Source organism: Astatotilapia calliptera, chromosome 10 (genome assembly GCF_900246225.1).
Source record: "Astatotilapia calliptera chromosome 10, fAstCal1.2, whole genome shotgun sequence".
In the NCBI taxonomy this organism is placed as follows: domain Eukaryota; kingdom Metazoa; phylum Chordata; class Actinopteri; order Cichliformes; family Cichlidae; genus Astatotilapia; species Astatotilapia calliptera.
Window position 1 is genome coordinate 251144 of NC_039311.1, and position 22487 is coordinate 273630.

Consider the following 22487-nt stretch of genomic DNA (forward strand, 5'->3'; position numbering starts at 1 on the left):
TGTTGTGCCTTAACCCTTGTGTGGTGTTCGTATTTTTGTTACTCAGCCAGTGTTCATGGGTCTGGTGGACCCGCTAGAGTTTTGGCTTTCCAAATTAACACTATCAAACAATTTTATGTTAAATTACTCAACAGATGTTTACTTCATCCCAATTACAAGACATATGAACAGGAAACATGGTTAATTTTTTCCCTTTACCTTTGTTAGATCACATTTATGAATTAATGTGCTTCTCGTTTTTCTTTTATATAAAATGTTATAAATAAATCAGTTATAATCAAGTGGAGTGAGTGGAAAGACACAACACATTTACACGTGAAAAAATAATTAATTGTTTAATTTTTCTTTTGAAAAAAACTGAACACGGGTCTCACAGACCCGAACACCATACAAGGGTTAAGAGGAGTAGTGTTGTGAAATGAATTTCACACTACAGACACACAGTCTGTAGTGTTGTGATTTATACAACCAAGTCCCAAACAAAAGTCTTGGTCTAACATTAGGCCCCTTATCGTTTTCATTTGTGTCAGGGTAGTTCAAGTGAAGATATACATGGTTTGGAATATGATATACATGTGCATGCGTGACAGTGTTTCAGGACTTATCTGAACAAAGACAAGGACTTTTTTAGCGTGAGTCATCTATTTAAGACTTCTACTATCATGGAAAATGTCATTTCTACATCTTACTTTTGAAACAGAGATTGGAGATGCATAGAGTGACAGCCATTTCCTTCATTGCTTGTTGAGACTAAAACCCATTCATGTCCAAAATCAGTTCATTAGCATTTCCATGTAATATGTCATCACTGTACATAAACTCAAGGACTGCATCTCATGTTACTTCACTTTGGCATTCGTTTCACTTCATACAGTGGTCATTACTTTCAGTGAACCAGTACGGAAGCGCAAGATCTTCTTTTTAAGTGCATGTGAGGCCTTTATCTTGACAAAAGCCTTAGGCTGCAGAGGTGCTCCAGATGGAGCAAGTGTTGATGGGAGGGAAAGTCTTGGGGGTAATTGCTGTGGCCAAACCAGACCACCACTTTCATCTGAATCACTGGACAATGAGCTGGAATCTGGAGAGTCAGCCTCACTCATGCTCGACTCAGACTCTACCTGACCTGCGTGAGAATAATCATCGGTGGCCTGACACAGTTGCGTTTGGTCCCTTTCCAACTGAAACTCCATGTGCTGATGATGGTGGAAATGGTGTGAGGTTGTGGGGTAAGCATATGATGCGTGTGTAGGACGGGGTTTACGTGTGCGCCTAAGACAGCAGTTTTGGTTGCTTTGCACAGGTATTGTCACAGGTGGCTGATCAGCTTCATCTTGGCTGAGCTCCAAAGTGGACAGCGAGCGCCTGTAGCTACCGCTACTTTGTTGCTGCTTTTTGCTTCTGGGTTGATTACCGCGGCTTCCCCTTCCAGCGTTCCCACTTCCACTACCATCCTTCTCGACTGTATTAAACTTGCGCTCTGGAAACCTTTGTAAGCTATTCTCTGACTGAGACCTGCACGCCTTCTTCCCTGGCTTTCTGCTGGCACCACCTCTGTCTTCATTTGATCGACATTTCTTTGGGCCTCCTCTGTACCTTGGGGGTTGGATATGAAAAGCCGTGGGTTGCTGCTCCTGATGATAGAGTCTTTCTGGAGAATATGCACATCGGTTGGATTTGGACACCCCAGGACCTTTGTGGTGGTTGGTGTGGTGATGTGCATAAGCTCGGTTGGAGGTCCGACAAGGCTGACCCGGAATATACTCGGCACTGACCAGATGATCTTCGGGAGAAGATGGTTGAGTAGACTTTGCTGCTGCTGCTGCTGCTGGAGGCGACTGGTACTTGGGGAGACGTTGGGATAAGTCAGGCTCAGTAGTGCTGGAGTCTGGTTGGACATCTTTACCATGTGGATAGTCAAGCAGCGTCATGGAGGCTTGCCTGGGTTTGGTATAAAGCCCCTTTTGCTGAAGATGATATGGGAGTGGGGGATCTTCAGTAGGCCCTATCCTAAGGTATTGCTCCTGATCTAGGTTAAGGCCAGCCTCTGAAGCAATTCCTTCTGACCACTGGGAGGGTGCAATGATCTCTTGAGCCAACTCCTGTTTTGGTAAATGTTGTTCATCCTTTTGGCATAAACTACTCTGCCTTACCACATTAACAACTCGGGCATCATGTGCCAGGCTCGTACGAGGCTTTGAGGGCCGTGTGGGTAGAGTTCGTCGTTGAATCACTCCAAATATGTAAGTCTCAACCTTTTGGGTTTGTTGATAATCATACAGACTGGGGTCAACTTCTTTCAATTTCCCTAAAGCACCCGTAACGATGGCATGTCTTGTCAGGGTGGACATGTATGTTTTTTTTGTCTCTTTCTCACCACTCCCCTCGGGGGCTGAGAGGGAACATGAGGTCACGGGGTAGCAATTCATTTCAGAAGATCCATTTTCCTTGGCTACACGGGCTTTCCCTAACAAAAATAAAAAGCAGAGGTAATACATATGATCATTCTGATGTCAGTTCTCACTTTAATGAACATTTACCTGTAATTATGAATCTTGACCACTGCAGATAAAAATGAAAAACTATGGACCAGTGTGACACTTATAATTGATACACAAACAATACAGTAGTTTTCACTCAATAATCTATTAACCTTATTAGAGGAATAATATGCCTAGACTCTTCCATGTGCTTAAACTGCAAGGATTTAAAATAAAACGTCAGTGTGATAACCATTAAACATGTCTACACCAATGTTTTGTCTTTATTTTACAGCCATAAGCTAAATTTTCAGGTGTCAAGAAAGGCTAGGGTTAGACCTAGGATATGACACCTTTTATGTGCAGTAACTTGAAAAAGGCACCTTTCCACAAGAGTGGAATTATTAGAAAACCGATAAAACATCGGCTACTGTCTGTCGCTCTATGTTATAGATGTGAAACTGAACTGCTTATGAAAATATGATACAATTACAGTTCTAAGAAAAGTTGGCATGTATGTCAAATGTAAATTAAAAACAGAATCTTATAAATCTATAGTTTATTCATAATAGAAAATAGAAAAGAGGTCATTTTGAAGTTGATGGCAGCAACACTCGACAAATGGGACAGGGCCGTGTTCTCCTTTTAACAACAGTCCACCAGTTTCTAGGAATAAATTTCTTCATCACTATGGGGTTAAACTTATCTGAAAGGGCTCACAAATGTGTATGACATGATCCACAAACACAAGCTAAGATTTACAAATGCAATGATTTGTGAGTCATTTTGAATACTTGCAAACTTGTGCTTCAGTCCGATGACAAATACAAAACAATCTGAATGTATGTAAATCGATTTTACAAATCCATAAATAAAACCTGAACAACTAGAGCTGTTCAACTTCACAAGCCTGGTCATTTTTTTTTCAAAATGCTTCCTGTGGATAGCTCGTCCTTCCTCCATCATACACACCAACAAATATATTGATCAATTATAGATTAATGCAGAGGTTCCCAAAGTGTGGGGCGCGCCCCCTAGGCGGGGCACAGCGCCATTGCAGGCGGGGGCACAGTATGAAAAGAAAAAAACAAAACAAAGAAAGAATGTTTGGACACTGCTAGCGTAATGGACAGGTTTTTGACGGGGCTCCCACACAAACGCAAAGCAGGAGATGAAGCATCACCAAATTTGTTTACAAACAACTTCCTTCCAAAGACTAGAAAATATGGTGAAGCATATCTTCCCTTTGGCTTCACCTGCACAAGTGCCGAGGTACAGTAGGTCTCTGCCACAGAATTAGTTTTTCCTGCGTCGGGAGCAGCGCTGGGCTCTCAAACTCACGGACAAACAGTACCCCACATTTTTAGTTCACAAACACTTTTTGTAATGACTAACTACACCTGACATTTTGGAGATGTTAGCTCTGTATACAGTAAAGTTACAGTGGGATACAAATAACATCAGGCTGATCCTGCCATAATTTGTTCCCCCGGTTCAAATCACAGACAAACAGGATCCCACAGCTGTTTATGTTTTTGAAACCATTTTGCACAGAGAGGCATTTTTGAAAAATGTATTAATAGAAATGTTGAATATTATTACACAGGAAAAAACAACTACACGTAAAATAATCACACCGTGACGCCTCTGCTTTTGTAAATGGAGGGACAGTAACTGCGTGTGTGTATGTAAGCCTGTAAAACCTGCAGATAGTCAGATTAACAATAACAGTATTTTGGCTCTATCTGCCATTGTAGAAATTCATCTCATGTAAACAATAAGATTGCTCTTGTAAAACAAAGGGGGGCTTAACCAAAAAAGTTTGGGAATCACTGGTAAATGTATGTAATTGTGCCCCTGCATAGGAGAACACAGCATGACTGCACATCCCTGTGGCTTATCTTTGTCAAGTAAATGAAGTGAATGCATACTAGCTTTCTGTAAGCACTATGAATATACAGTGGCTTGCAAAAGTATTCGGCCCCCTTGAACTTTCCCACATTTTGTCACATTACAGCCACAAACATGAATCAATGTTATTGGAATTCCACGTGAAAGACCAACACAAAGTGGTGCACACGTGAGAAGTGGAACGAACATCAGACATGATTCCAAACATTTTTACAAATAAATAACTGCAAAGTGGGGTGTGCGTAATTATTCAGCCCCCTTTGGTCTGAGTGCAGTCAGTTGCACATAGACGTTGCCTGATGAGTGCTAATGACTAAACAGAGTGCACCTGTGTGTAATCTAATGTCAGTACAAATACAGCTGCTCTGTGACGGCCTCAGAGGTTGTCTAAGAGAATATTGGGAGCAACAACACCATGAAGTCCAAAGAACACACCAGACAGGTCAGGGATAAAGTTATTGAGACATTTAAAGCAGGCTTAGGCTACAAAAAGATTTCCCAAGCCTTGAACATCCACGGAGCACTGTTCAAGCCATCATTCAGAAATGGAAGGAGTATGGCACAACTGTAAACCTACCAAGACAAGGCCGTCCACCTAAACTCACAGGCCGAACAAGGAGAGCGCTGATCATAAATGCAGCCAAGAGGCCCATGGTGACTCTGGACGAGCTGCAGAGATCTACAGCTCAGGTGGGGGAATCTGTCCACAGGACAACTATTAGTCGTGCACTGCACAAAGTTGGCCTTTATGGAAGAGCGGCAAGAAGAAAGCCATTGTTAACAGAAAACCAGAAGAAGTCCCGTTTGCAGTTTGCCACAAGCCATGTGGGGGACACAGCAAACATGTGGAGGAAGCTGCTCTGGTCAGATGAGACCACCATGGAACTTTTTGGGCCAAAATGCAAAACGCTATGTGTGGAAAACTAACACTGCACATCACTCTGAACACACCATCCCCACTGTCAGATATGGTGGTGGCAGCATCATGCTCTGGGGGGGCTTCTCTTCAGCAGGGACAGGGAAGCTGGTCAGAGTTGATGGGAAGATGGATGGAGCCAAATACAGGGCAATCTTGGAAGAAAACCTGTTGGAGTCTGCAAAAGACTTGAGACTGGGGCGGAGGTTCAGCTTCCAGCAGGACAACGACCCTAAACATAAAGCCAGGGCAACAATGCCATGGTTTAAAACAAAACATATCCATGTGTTAGAACGGCCCAGTCAAAGTCCAGATCTAAATCCAATCCAGAATCTGTGGCAAGATCTGAAAACTGCTGTTCACAAACGCTGTTCCATCTAATCTGACTGAGCTGGAGCTGTTTTGCAAAGAAGAATGGGCAAAGATTTCAGTCTGTAGATGTGCAAAGCTGGTAGAGACAGACCCTAAAAGACTGGCAGCTGGAACTGCAGCAAAAGGTGGTTCTACAAAGTATTGACTCAGGGGGCTGAATAATTACACACACCCCACTTTGCAGTTATTTATTTGTAAAAATGTTTGGAATCATGTCTGATGTTCGTTCCACTTCTCACGTGTGCACCACTTTGTGTTGGTCTTTCACGTGGAATTACAATAACATTGATTCATGTTTGTGGCTGTAATGTGACAAAATGTGGGAAAGTTCAAGGGGGCCGAATACCCTTGCAAGCAACTGTAGGTATGATCCAGCTAACTGTAGCTGAACTTTACTACTGTTTAGACTTAATCAGTTTTGCTTATTCCACTGCACTGTACTGAAACAACAAGCAAAAAAACCCAAACACAATGAATGTGGCATATATAATTCTAAAATTTGTCAATTTTTGTTTACTACAAATCTTTCTCCTACACAGCAAAATCTCCAGTACTGATTTTCAAACACTGGAATATTTCTAACATTTTGAGTTATGTTCCAGTGTTAGAAAATCAACACTGCTCAGTGTTAGTCATTGTTAATCTTCAAAACTGACTAGGTTACTTTTAAAAATATAACACTATCAAAAGTGTTCATTTAACACTCAGAGGAGTGGACTCATATAGACACTCTCTAGTGTCACTTTAAGAATAACAAAAATCACACAGCAAAATCTCCAGTTTTAAAGACTAAAATGGAGTGAAATCACCTGTTTAAAGCTGAGGTGTGTCAAATGATCATTTACCATATCGTCCATTTCTTCTGACAGTGGCACCCAAGATGGCTGAAATAATTTGGGTTGTATTATGCATCAGTTCAAAGCACTAATTAGTGTTTACTGGCTAATACAGTGGAGTGGGAAGCAAAGGATGTTACAAGGTGGCAGCCAGGGAAACACTCTGAAGGTCAACATGAATATGAAAATGGGCTCTTCCTGTGTGTTTTACTAGTTTACTAGTAATTAAGACACATTTTAAGAGTTGTACTACATGTTTAAATTGGGAAATAAAGTCATTTTTATACATATGTGTATACATTTTCCTTATGAATTAAATTTTACTTTTTCAGGGTTTTACTCAGTCATATCTCCTCCACTGACGAAATCAGGTAGTTTTTTCTGAAAAATATTATTTCCTGACCCTGCCATTTGTCCAAAACGCCTGCAAACCTGTTGATGTCAATTTGTTTTGTGATACGGTGACCCCGTTCAGTCCTTCTGAACTGAGTCGTTAATGGGTCTCTCTCTCTCTGTGTGTGTGTGTGTGTGTGTGTGTGTGTGTTGTTTTTTGTTCATTTAGCAAGACTATATCTGTATAAAAGGCCCCAAGTTCAAAGGATAATTCTATTTGAGTTCTTATACAGGTGTTTGTAAGTTTATATACTGTTCATTTAATGTTTAAGCTTCTGTTAGTTTGAGCCAGCCCACCGTCAGGTGACGTCATCCAGTTAGTAAGGTGGCCAGTTTAATAATAATAATAATAATGGATACTTTATTGATCCCCATGGGGAAATTACTTGTTTTTCTCTGCATTTGACCCATTCACTCAGTGAAGCAGTGGGCAGCCCACTAAGCAGGCGCCCGGGGAGCAGTGTGTAGGGACGGTACCTTGCTCAGGGGTACCTCAGGGTAGCCGTTAAGTGGATTCGAACCGCCGACCTTCCGATCATGGGGCGACCACTTTACCTACTGAGCTATCCCTGCCCACCTCTCGTCCCCTTAGTGTCGGACGAGAGGTGGATTTGTCGATGGGATGTGATGTGTGCGTGAATAATAACAAACCACACACGCACACCCGTGTTTAGAGCCACAGGAACTGAGTCGTGAGAATAAAGTGCCTCAAACCAAACCTCAAGCTGTTTCTTCTGTACTCTGGGACAATTTGGCCTTCAGTGGTGTTCTGGCCGACACACCAGGGTGACCATAGTGCTAAAGAAGGAATCAGTGCCATAATGCTGTGTATTTCTGATACCTCCACTACAATATCTGTTTTTGGCTTAGTTGAAGAGGATGGTGTGAGATTATAGCATATTCTTAGATTGCTATTGATATTACTGATTATGCTTTTGCACACTAGTAATTCTCTTCGCATCTATTTTCCAGTCATGGTTGTGAGTCTACTAGTCTCATACATATAACAAACGAAGATCTGTAAAATCATTCTGTCTTTGTTAAAAGTAAACTGTGGTACTTACACAGATTAGGCCTAATGACCAGCTGCCAATTATGTTGTGTTGGTCCCCGTGTTGCTGCCAAAACAGCAAACATCTGTGATGCACTGTGATTCTGACACCTTTCTATCAGAACCAGCATGAACTTTTTTCTGCAATGTGAGCTACTCTATGTTGTGTGTTGGATCAAAGCACACGGCCCAGCCACTGTTCCCCACATGCATCAATGAGCCTTGGCTGTCGCTGTCACTGGATCACCACTATTACTGTTACTGAGGTGTCAGTACTGGTAAACAGTCCCACAAGAGCTGCAGTTTTGGAGATGCTCATTGGAAAAAACTGACCTTTAAGTGTTTGAAGGGCGGAGCCCAAAGGAAGCGGGGTATTAATGTGATTGGTCACTTGATGGACCAGTGTACCTCAGTTTGTGGCAGCAACATTGAGCTCTGTTAGAAACTATATTTCTTTACATTTTGGAAAATGAAGTTAGCCAAATTAACTGTCAACACGTATTGTTTTCTGCGTAGCAGTGGAAATGCTGACAGCTGTTACTGGATTACTTTAATGGTAAACTAGAGGTTTTTCTTCGTTTGGGCACTGCTGTCCGAAAAGTCTAAATTCAGTTGATTGGTGCGTGCAGGATTCAGCTTCAAGAGCAGGGAGTTACTGCAGGAGTGTGCATCTGTTGCAGTGTTCACAAAGCAGACACTGTCGCATGCAACATGGCTTGTTTGCACGCGTGGCTGTTGAGCTCTACACTTGTTGAATTAGCACACTGTGCTGTTGATTTCTTTCCCGTGTGGAACTTTTGACATTAATAGAATTTCATGCTCCCATGACAGATCTAAATTACTCACAAATGCATGCTTTTGTGAGTAATCCACACACAAATACAAAGTAATTCAAACACATGGAAAAATGTAGCCTTAATTCCATAATGCCCCAGTTTGAATTTGACCTGTGACCCTTTGCTGCATGTCTTTCCCCCTCCCTCCCTTTTCTGTCTATTCTTCACTCCTAAACTGTTAATAAATGAAAATAAATAAATATGATTTTAAAACTTACACAAATGATTGTATTTTTCAATCTTAGTTTCCAGTTCTGGATCATATAATAGAGATATGTGAGCCTTTCAATGTAATAATGTATACTTTATTGATCCCCTTTATTGGGGAAATTCCTCTCTGCATTTAACCCATTCACTCAGTGAAGCAGTGGGCAGCTATTGGGCACCCGGGGAGCAGTGTGTAGGGACTGTTCCGTGGATTCGAACCATGGAGCCACCACTCTACCTACTGAGCTATCCCTGCCTTGAATTTTACCTGAAATGAGCTGGCTGGCATCCAGATCAGTGGAATCTGATGATTTGACTTCACAGTCCACCTTCAGCTCTGCCACCTGCTCTTCTAAAGATGTGCTTAAACCCCAGGGAGTAAACTGCAGACTGCTCTGTAATACACACAGAAAGAAATTCAAATTGTCAAAAAAAATCATCAAAGACTGAACATTCATTCCAAAGCTGTGTGCTTCTATTTGTGTTCACATTTTATGTCACATTTTCTTCCCATACAGAAGCTACTCATCGCTGTGGTGTATATTAAATGTAACAGTGGCTTTGGCATTCATGGCTTTGGGCTGCCACAGCAGCTCTACATGTTTACTTTGCTAGTTTTACGCTGAACACCCTTCTTGATGCAACCCCCAAGCAACGTCCCCTCTAATGTTTCATGTGTGTGAGCGAACACACAAACTCCCTGAGCGTCCCTTGGACCACTGTGAGCAACAGCAGACGTGTGCACTGTGGTCACGCCAGCATCCAATCCATCCAAGTTACATGTTTATTAAAGTAATCAAATTACAGCATTTATGTTAGACTACTCTTAATTACCTGCTTTAGCCCACTTACAATGAAAATTTAAATAAATCTAGTTCATGACCTGTGCAGCATGTTAACACTATTGGAAGAAAAAATAACCTGAACTCCAAGTTTGAAAACACAACTTCTTCTTTTTTATTTTTTTATAAAGCTCTGACTGTATTATGAGTCTGTGGTCTGGGAGAGAGTCCTGTAACTCTGTCTGCAAATACAGTAAATAATGACCAATGTTGGGCAATTAATTATATAGTTACTTCTTCAAAAAAGTAACTGAGTTTTGCAAACAAAGTTTTTTGCAGCTGTTTACCTAAAAATGCAGCCAAAGCGTTTTTTAAACAAACATTTCAAACTATTTACAGAACAATCAGCTGTTCTGCATCAAATCTGATGCCACACAAATTATTTGTGCCGCTCCAAAAAATAATTTCTGTCCACTATGAGATGAAGGAGAACAACAGCCTGATACCTGCAGGCCTGACAGCAGCAGATGTGTCACTGCTGTAACACCTGTAACATTCAGCAGGCGCCTCATTGTTCTGACACACAACACAACTATTGACTACACTACACACTAACTACACACTAACTACACAAGATTTGTGCTAAACGTCTCAAATCTCTCAAAACACGCCATCACTCCTAAAACTTCCCCCTCCCTAAACAACTAAATGCCATGTTGCCATGTCATTTTTCCACCAATAGGAAAGGCTGGGGGAGGGGGGCTGTTTTGCTCACAGGCTTTCCAGCGTTTTCCTTATAAAACGCTGTTTTTACCGTTTCTTCCTGCAGTAAATAGAAACAACGACAGTATTCAGGAAGAAAAACAAACATTGCAGATATTTTATCATAACTCTGGTTTTACGTGGCCGATCAACACAATTTAAAAACTGGTATAAAGTCCACACTTTGTCCGTCAGTTGTTCCGTCTGTCCTGCTCACATCTCCAATGGTTGGACACGTTGTCATTAACGTGGCTTCACTCCACATCAGCCGCTTTGCTAAAACACCGGTGTCGCACATAAGGACGCTGTCATAGCCTGTCAGCCACGTTGATTAGCTGCATACGAATGTGAATCGCATCATTGGCTGGACTTTGGGATAAGGCGGCATCGTTCTGATCCCATACGGGAGCAGCCAGTCACTGACTAACATGCAGAACAGAATTGTTAAAGTTTTCATTTTCATTTCAATTCAGGTTAGTTTTTTTTTTGTGTGCAGAGAGCGTGCCAGCAGTGCACAGCTTAGAGGGAACATTGCCCCCAAGGGACCCTATAATCATTAATAATATAAGTAAATGTAATAATTTAATAATTCGTTGAAGTTGACATCATACATACTTTTAAATGAAGTCATAGGAATCTCTTGGAATCTCATACAACTACTCCCTAACTGCACAACTGTGTGAGCAGATGCAAAAATACTTTCTAGTCGTTCCCGGGATGAGAGTAGGTAGAAACAGACAGAGCAGTGACCTAGACATTAACAGACAGCTACACCCACAAACACTTACTATCACAATTAAACTACGTCATGTACAATAACAGGTACCTTATAGCTTAGCAAGTGAACATGCAGTTCACTTGTTAAGCTATAAGAAACATGGTTTATTCACAGGGAGTAAACATTTAGCCAGTATGCCACTGTAGGCCGCAAAATGCAATTTTTGAATTCTAAAGTTTATAGTTAATTTAGCTTTCACTATAAATAGAGGCCCTAATAATAATAATGCTGGCAGTAAACAGAGTCTTTCCTATTTTTGCAGTGCATTTATACAGATTTGAATGTGTCCCCCTACCTTAAGAAAACTGTCCTTCCCATATTGTTCTGGTGGTTTATTGAGGGAGGAACACAATCAGACCTTGTATTCAGTTATGATTAACATAGTTGTTAGATAATGCAGAGTGCATTTATGAAGCGCCTAGAGGCGACTTTTGTTGTGATTTGGCGCTATATAAATAAAATTGAATTGAATTGAATTGCATTCACACAGACACACTACACATTATGCATTCACATTGCCTAATACCCTCTCATTAATCTCTTTACACGCTGGAGGCCACTGTGAAGGTTGCTCTGTTTCCCCACCTGCTGTCAGCTGTCAGCAACTCCTCACTAATAAACACAGATACCCTCTCTTCATGCATACGCATCATTTTTTTTTCAGTCTAGTTGTCTTTGTTCCCACATTGCAGACATAAGGCCTTTTTGTCCCTTTTTTCCAGTACTGCCACACACATAAACAAATACAAGGGAGCAAGGGGTGAATGACTAATTTCAGTATTAACCTCTATAAGTCCCAACCAGTCCAAATTATATATGAAACCAATATGAAGCCATAGTGCCACTGCATTAGGTGTCATGGTTTAGGAATTAACCGATGAGCTACATAAAAAACAGAAAGAAAAACCAAGAGGCAAATGTTCCAAGTCACAATATCTTCTCTTGGGGTTAGGGCAGAGTGTTGTGTGCAACCTTAAGAGTAGTTTGGACATTTTCTAAATTCTGTAGATAGAGAGAAAGTCACAAGATGGAACTATTTGTTTCTTTACAATCAAGCCCTGTATTCCCAGTGCTCCTAGTGTTGTGCAAAGTCATATAAAAAGAATTATATGGCATAGTTGTAACATTTAAACTATTTATCCCGAGTCGGACAAACTCCACCATTCACCATGTAGCACGTCTTACACTGTTCACTGTCACAGTCAGCAGCTCATCTGCTGCATCCTTTTACAGGAGGACATTTGTCTCACTCATGTTTTAAGCGCACACTAGATTTATTGATAGAAATGGCAGCTACTTGTCTTTCAGATGTTACCTCGTTTCAGTAAGAGTTTCAGATTTGCACAGAATGAATATGGCTCTTTATAATGTGAAAAACAGTGTCTTATACTTCAAACTACAAACTGTTGTTGACATGGTTACATTTTTTAAATTGCATCTTTATTTCTGGAAGTGAAAACCAAGACAAAGTGCAGCATCCTTGGAGATAATAATAGTGTATTAAATTCCAAAACTGTAAATGATTATCCCATGCTACATTGTGCTGCAATATATAGCATAATGTATAATTTACAATGATATAAATATATAAGTTGATATTTGAATGAGAATCCGAACTGCATCCTGAGGCCACAGAGCAACTTCTTATCTGCTGTTGATTCGTGGAATTCATTTTAAAGAGTCAAAGATGGTTTGGTGTAATGCCAAAATAATGACCTCAGTCTTCATGTGAGAAATGATTCAAACTCAACAGACAGATCTCTGGATAAGCCACTGTGTTCAGCATAAAATGGATAATGTAATGAAGCTCCCCCAAACTGACCAAAAATGGTAATGTATGCCTGGCTCTCCACGTTTTCATGCACTAACCCCGCACAAAGAGCAGCCACCGACATTTTTCGCGTTCTAGGTCGTTATAGTTACCATCGTAATGTAAAAGCAAGAAGCTATTTCAAAGCCAATCAATCCCTACAAGTCAGCGCAAGTCAATGCTAAGAAACGAGGCACGGGTATTAGCACTACACACCGCTACCCCCCCCCCCCCCCCCCTCACACACACACACACACACACACACCCTTATGTATGGGATCAGCTGTCTTCGTATGCGAACTTTTGGAAAACGGATCAACTGAAATTTAAAGTAGCTGGCTTTCACGTCGGCTATACTAACTTTAATATTAATTTGGCTAATAAGCTAGGACAAATAGAACTTACATGGTGGAGATTGAGACCACAGCTTTCCTTCCCTTTTGGTGCGTCCATAGCACAAAGTTCCGAGCATAGAGCTCCCCAATCCGGGCCCCCGGTTGACGAAGGGTCCTTGATCCCAAGAGCGCGCAACACCCTGCTTTCCTGTCTCTGTTTGAGAAGCCCAAGCTCGCATAACCCGGCCAGGCTGGCTTGCAATCGCTCTTTATTCCGACTGCGCCCCGTTTTCATGTATTGCGAGAACGTTTCAAAAGAGTCTCGAAGGTCTTGGAAAGACATCACAGAATACCGTTTTCCTAAAAATTCAAGCTGAATGAATTCCCTAAAAGTCTGGCTGTCTCTTCAAATTCTTCGAATACCTGTTGTGGAACGGTATCCGTTGTGTGTTTGTCCTGATGAACTCACTGCTTTAGCTCTCGGTCCCATTCCCCTCCTCTAGCCTGCGCTCTGCCGGACAGTCTCACTTGGACAGCTGTTGGCGGAGCCTACAGGAATGCTGCTGGGAATCCTGCACAACCACAACTTAGTCTCATACTGCTCAGTGAATGCCTCATTCCAAATAAAAACGACACTCCAAGATAAAGAAAAGACATAAACACGTTATATTACTGCGATGTATTCCCGTGAGTATTCCAGTGTATTTTAGGAGGATGATGAGGTTGTATACGCCGCACTAGTTTTGCACACTCAAAACATCTGGAGGCAGGCCTTTGGTATAAACTGTAAGCACTTTGTCTAGCTTAGTGAAGAGCCATCAGCTCAAATTCGCAGGACTTTGGACTGTGGGAAAAGGGCGAATATTTTGAGCAAATACACGCAGGCAGACGGAGAACACGCAAATGCCCCACAGATATCCACAGCAGACATGGAACCATAAAGTTTCTTGCTGTGACAGCGCTAGCTGCAGCGCCACACTGCGGTGTGACTTTGGATCGCCTTCTTAGTAATATTACTGTTTACTGTTAATACAGCTCGTATTCTGTCTGGCACTTATTATAGATTCATGCATACACAGATAATCAAACGAGTTTGTTCTTGTGTGTGTATTTCTGTGTCTCAATATCCAAAAGGCTGGGATATAAAATGCTGTGTAGTCCCAAATAAAGCAGGGCAACGTTTCACCCGTGTAATATCTCAGGAAAAGACTGAACTAAATTGAATAATACAACATATTACAACATTGACAAAATATAAGAAGTAGCTCTAAATGTATACGACTAGCTCAATTACAAATATTCAGAATATTACAGGTGAAATATATATGTAACTCTTGTAACTCTCAAGCTTATGTATGTATTTTTGTCTCATTTTTATATCTATTTATTAGCTTGCTTTGCACTGATGTAACTAGAGCCTTGTCGTCTCATCTCTCTGTATGCTGCACTGGATATAGCAGAGATGACAATAAAGTTTACTTTGTCTTGACTTGATATGATTGCCATTTCACTCTAACCTGTCAAACTTTATTCATTGTTATTTTCACTGTATTTTAATTGATGGCAGAAAGCCATGGCTTAATTCCTTTTATTTAATAATTGCTTTTTAACATGTATGAAGAAGCATATCAAAATGAGGCTCTCACTCTGAGACAGGCAATGGTTACTTTGAAACCTCATCATGTAGACCAATAAGTCAGACGGGTTTGGACACTGAAATACTTTGTAAAGTTTTAGCAAGAAGATTAGTATCACACATTTAGTTCATAATGATTAAAATGGCTTTGTACTAGAACGTCAAGGGTTTCACAACATAAGAAGGGTTCATGAGAAATTTGATGCTAAGGATACAGCTTTATTATCACTGGATGCTCGTCAGGTCTTTGACAGAATAGAATGGTCATATTTATGTAATGTTCTCCCAAGAACAGATGGATGTGGAAATAATTTTCTCAGATGGGTTAAACTTTTTATACAAATCCCAAAGCCAGTGTTTTAACAAGCACCATTTCAGTCACTTCATCTGCCTCTTTTCTGATAAGTTCAACAGTATCTTTAATAGATTCATTTGGAATAACAACAAACCTAGACTAAGATTTTGCTTGTTGTACCTGCCATATGAAAGAGGGGGGTTTCAACTCCCTAATCTTAAACTTTATTGCTGGTCTGTACAGCGGCATCAGCAATGTTCTGTTTTTCCACTGAGACACCCCCAGTCTGCATAAAACTGAACAAACATCAGTAACAAACCTTCAATTGAACCTGTATTTATACTCTGCAAGCCCAAAAAATGAAAAATAATCCTTTTTTTTAAAAAAAAGCACAGATGATATTTGTTATAGGGCATGTGAGACAGTCTTCTGTCTCTTGTTTTTCACCTATTTGGGGCAACACATGTTTTAAGGCAGGAAGAGCCGATCAGAGTTTCAAAATTCAATTTAATTCAATTCAGTTCAATTCAATGTTATTTATATAGCGCCAAATCACAACAACAGTTGCCTCAAGGCACTTTATATTATAAGGTAGACCCTACAAAAAAAATCATATGACCCCCTATGAGCAAGCGGGAAGGAAAAACTCCCGTTTAACAGGAAGAAACCTCCGACAGAACCAGGCTCAGGGAGGGGCAGGGCCATCTTCTCCGACCATGTTTGCCACCAGTAGGCAGACATGTATGGAACGCCAGGACTGCCATAATGAATTAATTATTGCCACATTTAATTAAATAATTAATTAAATGTGGCAATAATTAATTCAAATTGGAATTAATTAATTAAATAAATAGTTATGACACATGTAATTAATTAATTATTGACACATTTAATTAATTATTTATGTATTTCACATTTTAATTAATTATTGACACATTTAATTAATTATTGACACATTTAATTAATTATTTAATGATATATTTATTTATTTCATTTTGGCAGTCCTGACGCCTGGCTCTCATCATGAAATAATTTTATCTGTCAGCCTCACCCATCAAACTCAGGGGGCGGGGTTAACGCTGATCGAGTCAAAACCATTGTTTTGGCCTGGTGGCCATTGTTTCTAGCACACAACAACCGGCATGTGGAAGCTAACAGAACTGAGCTTTGAAAAACCCTGTTTGTGTGTTACCAAATACCGTTTTAATATTTTTTTAGCCGAGAATGTAGTGGTTTAATCTTCATGTGTCTGGTCGGTTTGTCAAGATACAGCCTCTTTGCAAAAGTGTTTCGATGATTTCGGAGATGTCTGCCCAGTCTCACGGCAAAGCGTGGGATAGACCCGCTCGCCTCGCAAGCAATCCCACCGACAAAGCGCAGGCCCCGGTACACAGCTGTAGTAACCCCCGCTGACTTCTTTTACTGAGGTTATATTTATCGGTGTTTTATTTCCTGATGTTCTTATGTGTCCTACGTGTTTCAGTCGCCAATTCTGAATTATAACTAAGATTAAAAACATGTTTAAGGAGGAGAGAGAGCAAATAAATCTGTTCAACATCTGATCTTTGGGTTTTTGTTCAGTAATCAGCGTGACCTGTGTATAAACACATAAAAGAGATAACGTTGGTGTTTCCGTCATGTAGTAACTGCTGGCTTTAACTGTACAAAGGTTGTTCGACACTATGAAACACATACAGACTTCATGATGTTCGGCTAATATTTTTATTGTGAATATTAATCATGCTGACCTCGCTCTGTACACCACGCAGCGAGGTCAGCATATCCACGATATCCACGATATCCTCAGCTCCATGAGTTAACACAAAGTTTCCCACCTGACTATCTAACTGCCAACTATTCCAGAGACGTGAAAATATACAGCATAAAGAAAAGTGTAAGAGACTCAGCAGCAGATTAGAATAACAGTTATACATTTAATGAATCACCAAATGAATCCAAGAAACGAGCAAACCTGTTCCGACAGTTTGAGTTTGTATTCCCTCAGCTGCAGACTCGCTGCTGTTTAAATGTTTGAAAAGGAAGATTAGATATAAAAAACGTCAAACATAGACTCAGTCTGCCTTCACATTTGATATGAGGCCAGCACGTATAGTGGCCTCAGCAGGCTATTACTGAAATACACGTGCTATATCATAAACTATGATATAAACAGGGAGGTCCTATTAACATGTTTAGTTTTAAAGGACACCTTCCTGCCTTTAGTCTCATTCATGAGCAGTATTAGTTTTCTTCTAACATCCAGAAGTCTGCACGATGTGTTTCATAGTTTGTAACAAGCCTTTGACAGGTAAACATAACATGACCGAAAAAGCAAAAAAAAAGCAAAAAAAAAGAGAGAGAGTGTTGACATAAGAAGAGAAAATGCTCTCAATTATGGAGACAGACAAATGGTTCATTTATGTTTGATGTGTGTTTATTCCTCCCTAAATATCGTCGGTGAAGTTTGCCATGCACGTCAGATGTTCCTGCGCATTTTTATACCTCTGCCAACAGAGAGAGAGAAAAAATCACATTCTAACAGACAGCTGGTGCTTAGAATACAGTTGAATAACTATTAAAAAACAGATGATAGTTCAGTCTAACACATGTGCCAGTGAACCATTAAACGTCTGTGAAACTATGCAGTTATGAAACGTAACTTTAACCTCAGCCAAACCGATTTGCTCAGTTGTAAATAAAACAGCGAAGTAAACGTGACCCGACAGACAGAACCTGAGTGAATGAAGTCCAGCGTTTAACCACTGAGAGCTAAAACTCAGCTGAGGTTTCAAAGCTGTGTGCCGGTGATTGGACATCAGCCGCTGATGAAGCTGTTCGCCTATAAAGTGCTCTGTAAGGAAACAAGCTCCAGCAGCTCTGCGCTCGGGGAAAACACTATATTTACTTATCTTGTGCAGAAAAATGCGCTGACATTGCGTTATATCGAGCACCGGCTGCCCAGTTAAACTGTGACTATCACCAGGTAACTAGGCGTGTTTCTTGAATTAGCAGCAGGTGTTAAACAGCTGACAGATGAGGAGGAGGATGCATGCAGGTAAACTGAGGGTCTGTTGAGCTGATCGCTGGTTTCGTGAGAAAAATGTCAGCTCGTTCTTTATGTTACAGAAGCACAGAGACACAAGACCAGGCGGAAAGAGACGATCGTTCGGTGAAAATGAGAATCTGCGAATGCAACATGTGGAACACGGAGAGTGGAATATGTAAACAAACCGGTTAACGTAACCCCCTCGGTGCACTCTGCATGCTAATTGTTAGCAGAGCTAGTGAAATCTCGGAAAACATCTGAGCACTTTTGCAAACATGTTCTATGTTGACAACCTGACCAGACATACGGCGCGACAGTCGCGGCTAAAACACTGTTAAAAGTGTAGCTGGTGACAGAAAAACGGGGTATTTTAAAACTACACCACCACCATTGCTGTCTGTGATTTGATCTGCATTCTGGGATACCTGGCTGCCCCAAGTCTACACAAGCAATCGATTATCTAGGATCGACCTGTTTTGACTTACTTTGCACGGCAACCAATCAAATGTTAGAGAAGCTGCATGGGCAGCGTTAACCCTGCCTCCTGAGTTTGATGGGTGAGGCTGACAGATAAAATTATTTCATGATGATCAGGAAAGTCCTTCGAAAGCGGAGGAGGATCGTCAGATCTCCATTTAAAATCTTGTGTCTGGTAGTCCAAAGGCCGGAGATTCAAAAGAGTTTGGCGATCATAGACAAGTAACGTGGAGACATCAGGGCAGCACATAGAGAGAAGGACAATAAACAACAAACAAAAACGGAGGAGACGGCTTGCCGTGAACACTGGCGCCATCTTGTGACTTATGAAATGTGAAATACATAAATAATTAATTAAATGTGTAATTAAGTAATTACTTACATGTGTCATAACTATTTATTTAATTAATTCCAATTTTAATTAATTATTGACACATTTAATTAATTATTTAATGGTGTATTTAATTAATTCATTATGGCAGTCCTGGCATTCCATAGACATGGGGTTAGTATCTTGCCCAAGGATATTTGGCATGCAGCCAGGAGGCAGCCTGGGATCGAACCATCAACCTTCTGATTAGTGGCTGACCTGCTCTGCCACCTGAGCTACAGCCACCCACAACACATGATAAGGAACTCACTACTGATAAGTTGTACAGGAGGCGGACTGGGAAACTGCATGTTTAAAAGCCCAAAGGTAATCAATTAATACAAGGATGAAACTCCTCTGATATAAGTGGTTGATGAGAACTTACATAACCCCAGTCAAACTGAACCACTGGTCCCCTGTCATCCCATATAGCTGTAGTAAATGTTTAGACAGAAAGTTTAACCGTGTATGTAGCTGTCCAATATTACAGCATTACTGGAAATCAATTATATAAACTCTAAGATCATTGCAAAAATGTGCATATTGGATCGAGAGAACTGTGTTTTTAGCTCCAGACAGCTAAAACTGATTGACTCTGGACTCCTGCAGGCCACGTGGTTCATATCTTTGTTTTGGAAGAAAATGGATGTACCCTCAAGTCATATGTAGGTGAAGAAGATGGCATCATGTATTGTATTGGAATGACTTGTATTCATAGCTGGACTGGCCATCGGGCATACCAGGCATTTGCCCGGCGGGCCGCTGGCGATTTTTTGTTTTTATGGGCCGATGGATTTTTAATTTTTTTTTTGGAAGGGTATAAATAATGAAAGGTGCTGGATTGGCCAATTGGTCATGATCGACTCTGGGCTGGACCAATTACAGCCGAGGAGGTCGGATGCACCCTCCCCCTTGTTTAGCAATCTTATAGACGAACTAAAGAAAATGGAGAACAAAAAAAGGAAAGGAGGTGAAGAAAAAATTAGGGCCAAAAAGAAACAAGCCCTTCAGGCAGACGCTGCCAAATGTGTAAAAATAATTGAATTGTTTGGCGGTAGCTATGGCAGAGATTCCACAGATTTAGCAACATCAGCAAGTGGTGGAGGCCAGCAGGTGGATGAGGGAAAGGTGAGGCAGGAGGAGAGCCCCGAGGCGGCCGCCGGTCTGACTGTCAGGTGAACTGAACTTCAGGTAAGAAGTTATGACCTGCAGTCTATCTGGGTCAGATATAAACCAAGTTTAGTTGTTGTTTATTTTCGTTGTGCTGAGTTTTTACAGTCGCTTAGAATAACTCGTACTGCGTACTAGCTAGCATGACGGAGTTTCTATAGTGCTGGGCGGGTGCTATGAAGTTACTGATAGTGAATTTTATTTTATGCTTATGGTTGGTTTCTCAAACTCTTCAAAATCTTAACAAATTGTGCCAATCCTTACATGTTGCACCAGGCTGATTTATCATCAAAAGTGGAGAAGTCTGTGACAGAGGAGACAGAAGAGCAGCAGAGAAAGACGGAGCAGCAGGGACATACAGAAGAGCAAGAGAGAGAGTTGGAAGAGCAGGAGAGTGAGAGCCAGGGCATAGATTACTTTGCTCGCCCTGAACCTGCCATATTACAGGCCTTCTTAGATTACCAACCACAGCAGAACAGCAGCAGTGCAGTTGTGATGAGGGTGTTCAGCTGTAAAGATGGCACCAACAGAAGTGGCAAAGAACACCATTTATTGTTCAGCTTTGTGTGTCTGGCATTTGCAAGGCGGACTGACACCAGCACACAAAAAATTTCCCCCAGGGATCAATAAAGTATTCTGATGATTTATAACAGGCATGAGTGACTGGCGACATATACATCTGCACACAGAGGAGCATGAAAAGAGCACTACACACCAGACCTGTGCTGAAGCTTTTTTCTCAAGGTGCTCAAAAGGCAACATCAGGAGCTTGTTTGCTGGCAGTCAGCTCACAGAGCACAAGTGAAAAAGAGACGGCAAGTTTTAGAGCGTATAGTGGATGTGATCAAAGTACTTGGGAAGAGGGGACTCAGCTATAGGCATGTGGAGAATGAGGCTGCATACACTTTGGGTGATAACACCATCGATCATGGTAACTTTCTGGAACTGATAGGCAAGTATGATATGTGCCTTGGAGAACATTTGAATGACTGCATTGAAAAAAGCAAGAAGTTGCATCAGACCAGTGGATCAAGAGGTAGAGGATCTCTCATCACCCTACTCTCCAAAACAACTGTTAACTCAGTGATTGATGCACTTGGCCATCTCATTCAAGAGAGCATCGCCAGTGATGTCCAGAAAGATGGTGTCACAGGCTGGGTCTCTGACCCAGCGCTCTGAGTTCATTTTGTATTTGTCTCATTTTAGATATGTGATTAGTTTGTGTCATTCCTATTTAGCTTTAGTTAAGGAAAGGCAGTTATTATTTATTGTTTCCTTGGTTTCTATGTTTGAGTTCTTGTATCGTTCATCACGTGTTAGGTCTGTTAAGCTTGTGTTGTCATGTCTAGTTTCAGTGTTTCCTGTTTTATTTTGAAGGAGTCGTGTGTTCTTTGTTCATTGTATTTAGTTTCACTTCCCCTGTCCTGTCATTAGGTTCATGTCAGTCAGCTGTTCCTCCATGTGTTCCCACTTCCCCTAATCACCTCCTGTGTATTTAAGTCCTGTGTTTTCAGTGTGTCATTGTCAGATCGTCTGCTTTGTTTGCAAGCCAAGAAGTTGCGTCAAGTTTCCTCATGTCAAGTCCATGTTCCTGTTGTAGGTTTTTAAGTTAATTTAGCTCACCCAGTTTAGTTTGTTAGCCTTGCATTTTGCCTTTTGTTTACAGTTATTTTGCCAGCCTCAATAAATGGCTCGTTTTCTGTTATTCAAGTCATGTTTCACATTTTGTTTCCGTCTGCATTTGGGTCCACCCTTCACTCTACACACAGTCAGCCCTGCTGATTGTGACAGCTGGGGTGTTTTCTGTTCAGCTAGACACAACCCAAGACATCACAGGTTATGATCAGTGTTCAGTAATCATCAGGTGTGTTACTGAGGCTGTGCAGGAGAGGCTTGTCTCCATAGTGAGGTGCGAAGCATCCACGGGGCAGTACTTTGTAAACTTGCTTTCCGGAGTTTTAGAGCATCTGAATCTAGACAAGGCCATGTGCATTGGGAATGCAACACATGGTGCTTCAAATATGCAG

At 41.1% G+C, this 22487-nt stretch overlaps 1 protein-coding gene across 1 annotated transcript; it reads right to left on the bottom strand.

Moving 5' to 3' along the window:
• Nucleotides 1–360: 360 nt before the first annotated feature.
• LOC113031154 (dapper homolog 1-like) lies at nt 361–14325 on the bottom strand. Its single transcript, XM_026183087.1, has 3 exons — nt 13537–14325; nt 9268–9394; nt 361–2464 (listed from the first exon to the last, which is right to left on the bottom strand). The coding sequence occupies exons 1-3, from the start codon at nt 13807–13809 to the stop codon at nt 867–869; spliced, it is 1998 nt and encodes a 665-aa protein (XP_026038872.1). The 5' UTR covers nt 13810–14325; the 3' UTR covers nt 361–866.
• Nucleotides 14326–22487: the final 8162 nt, after the last annotated feature.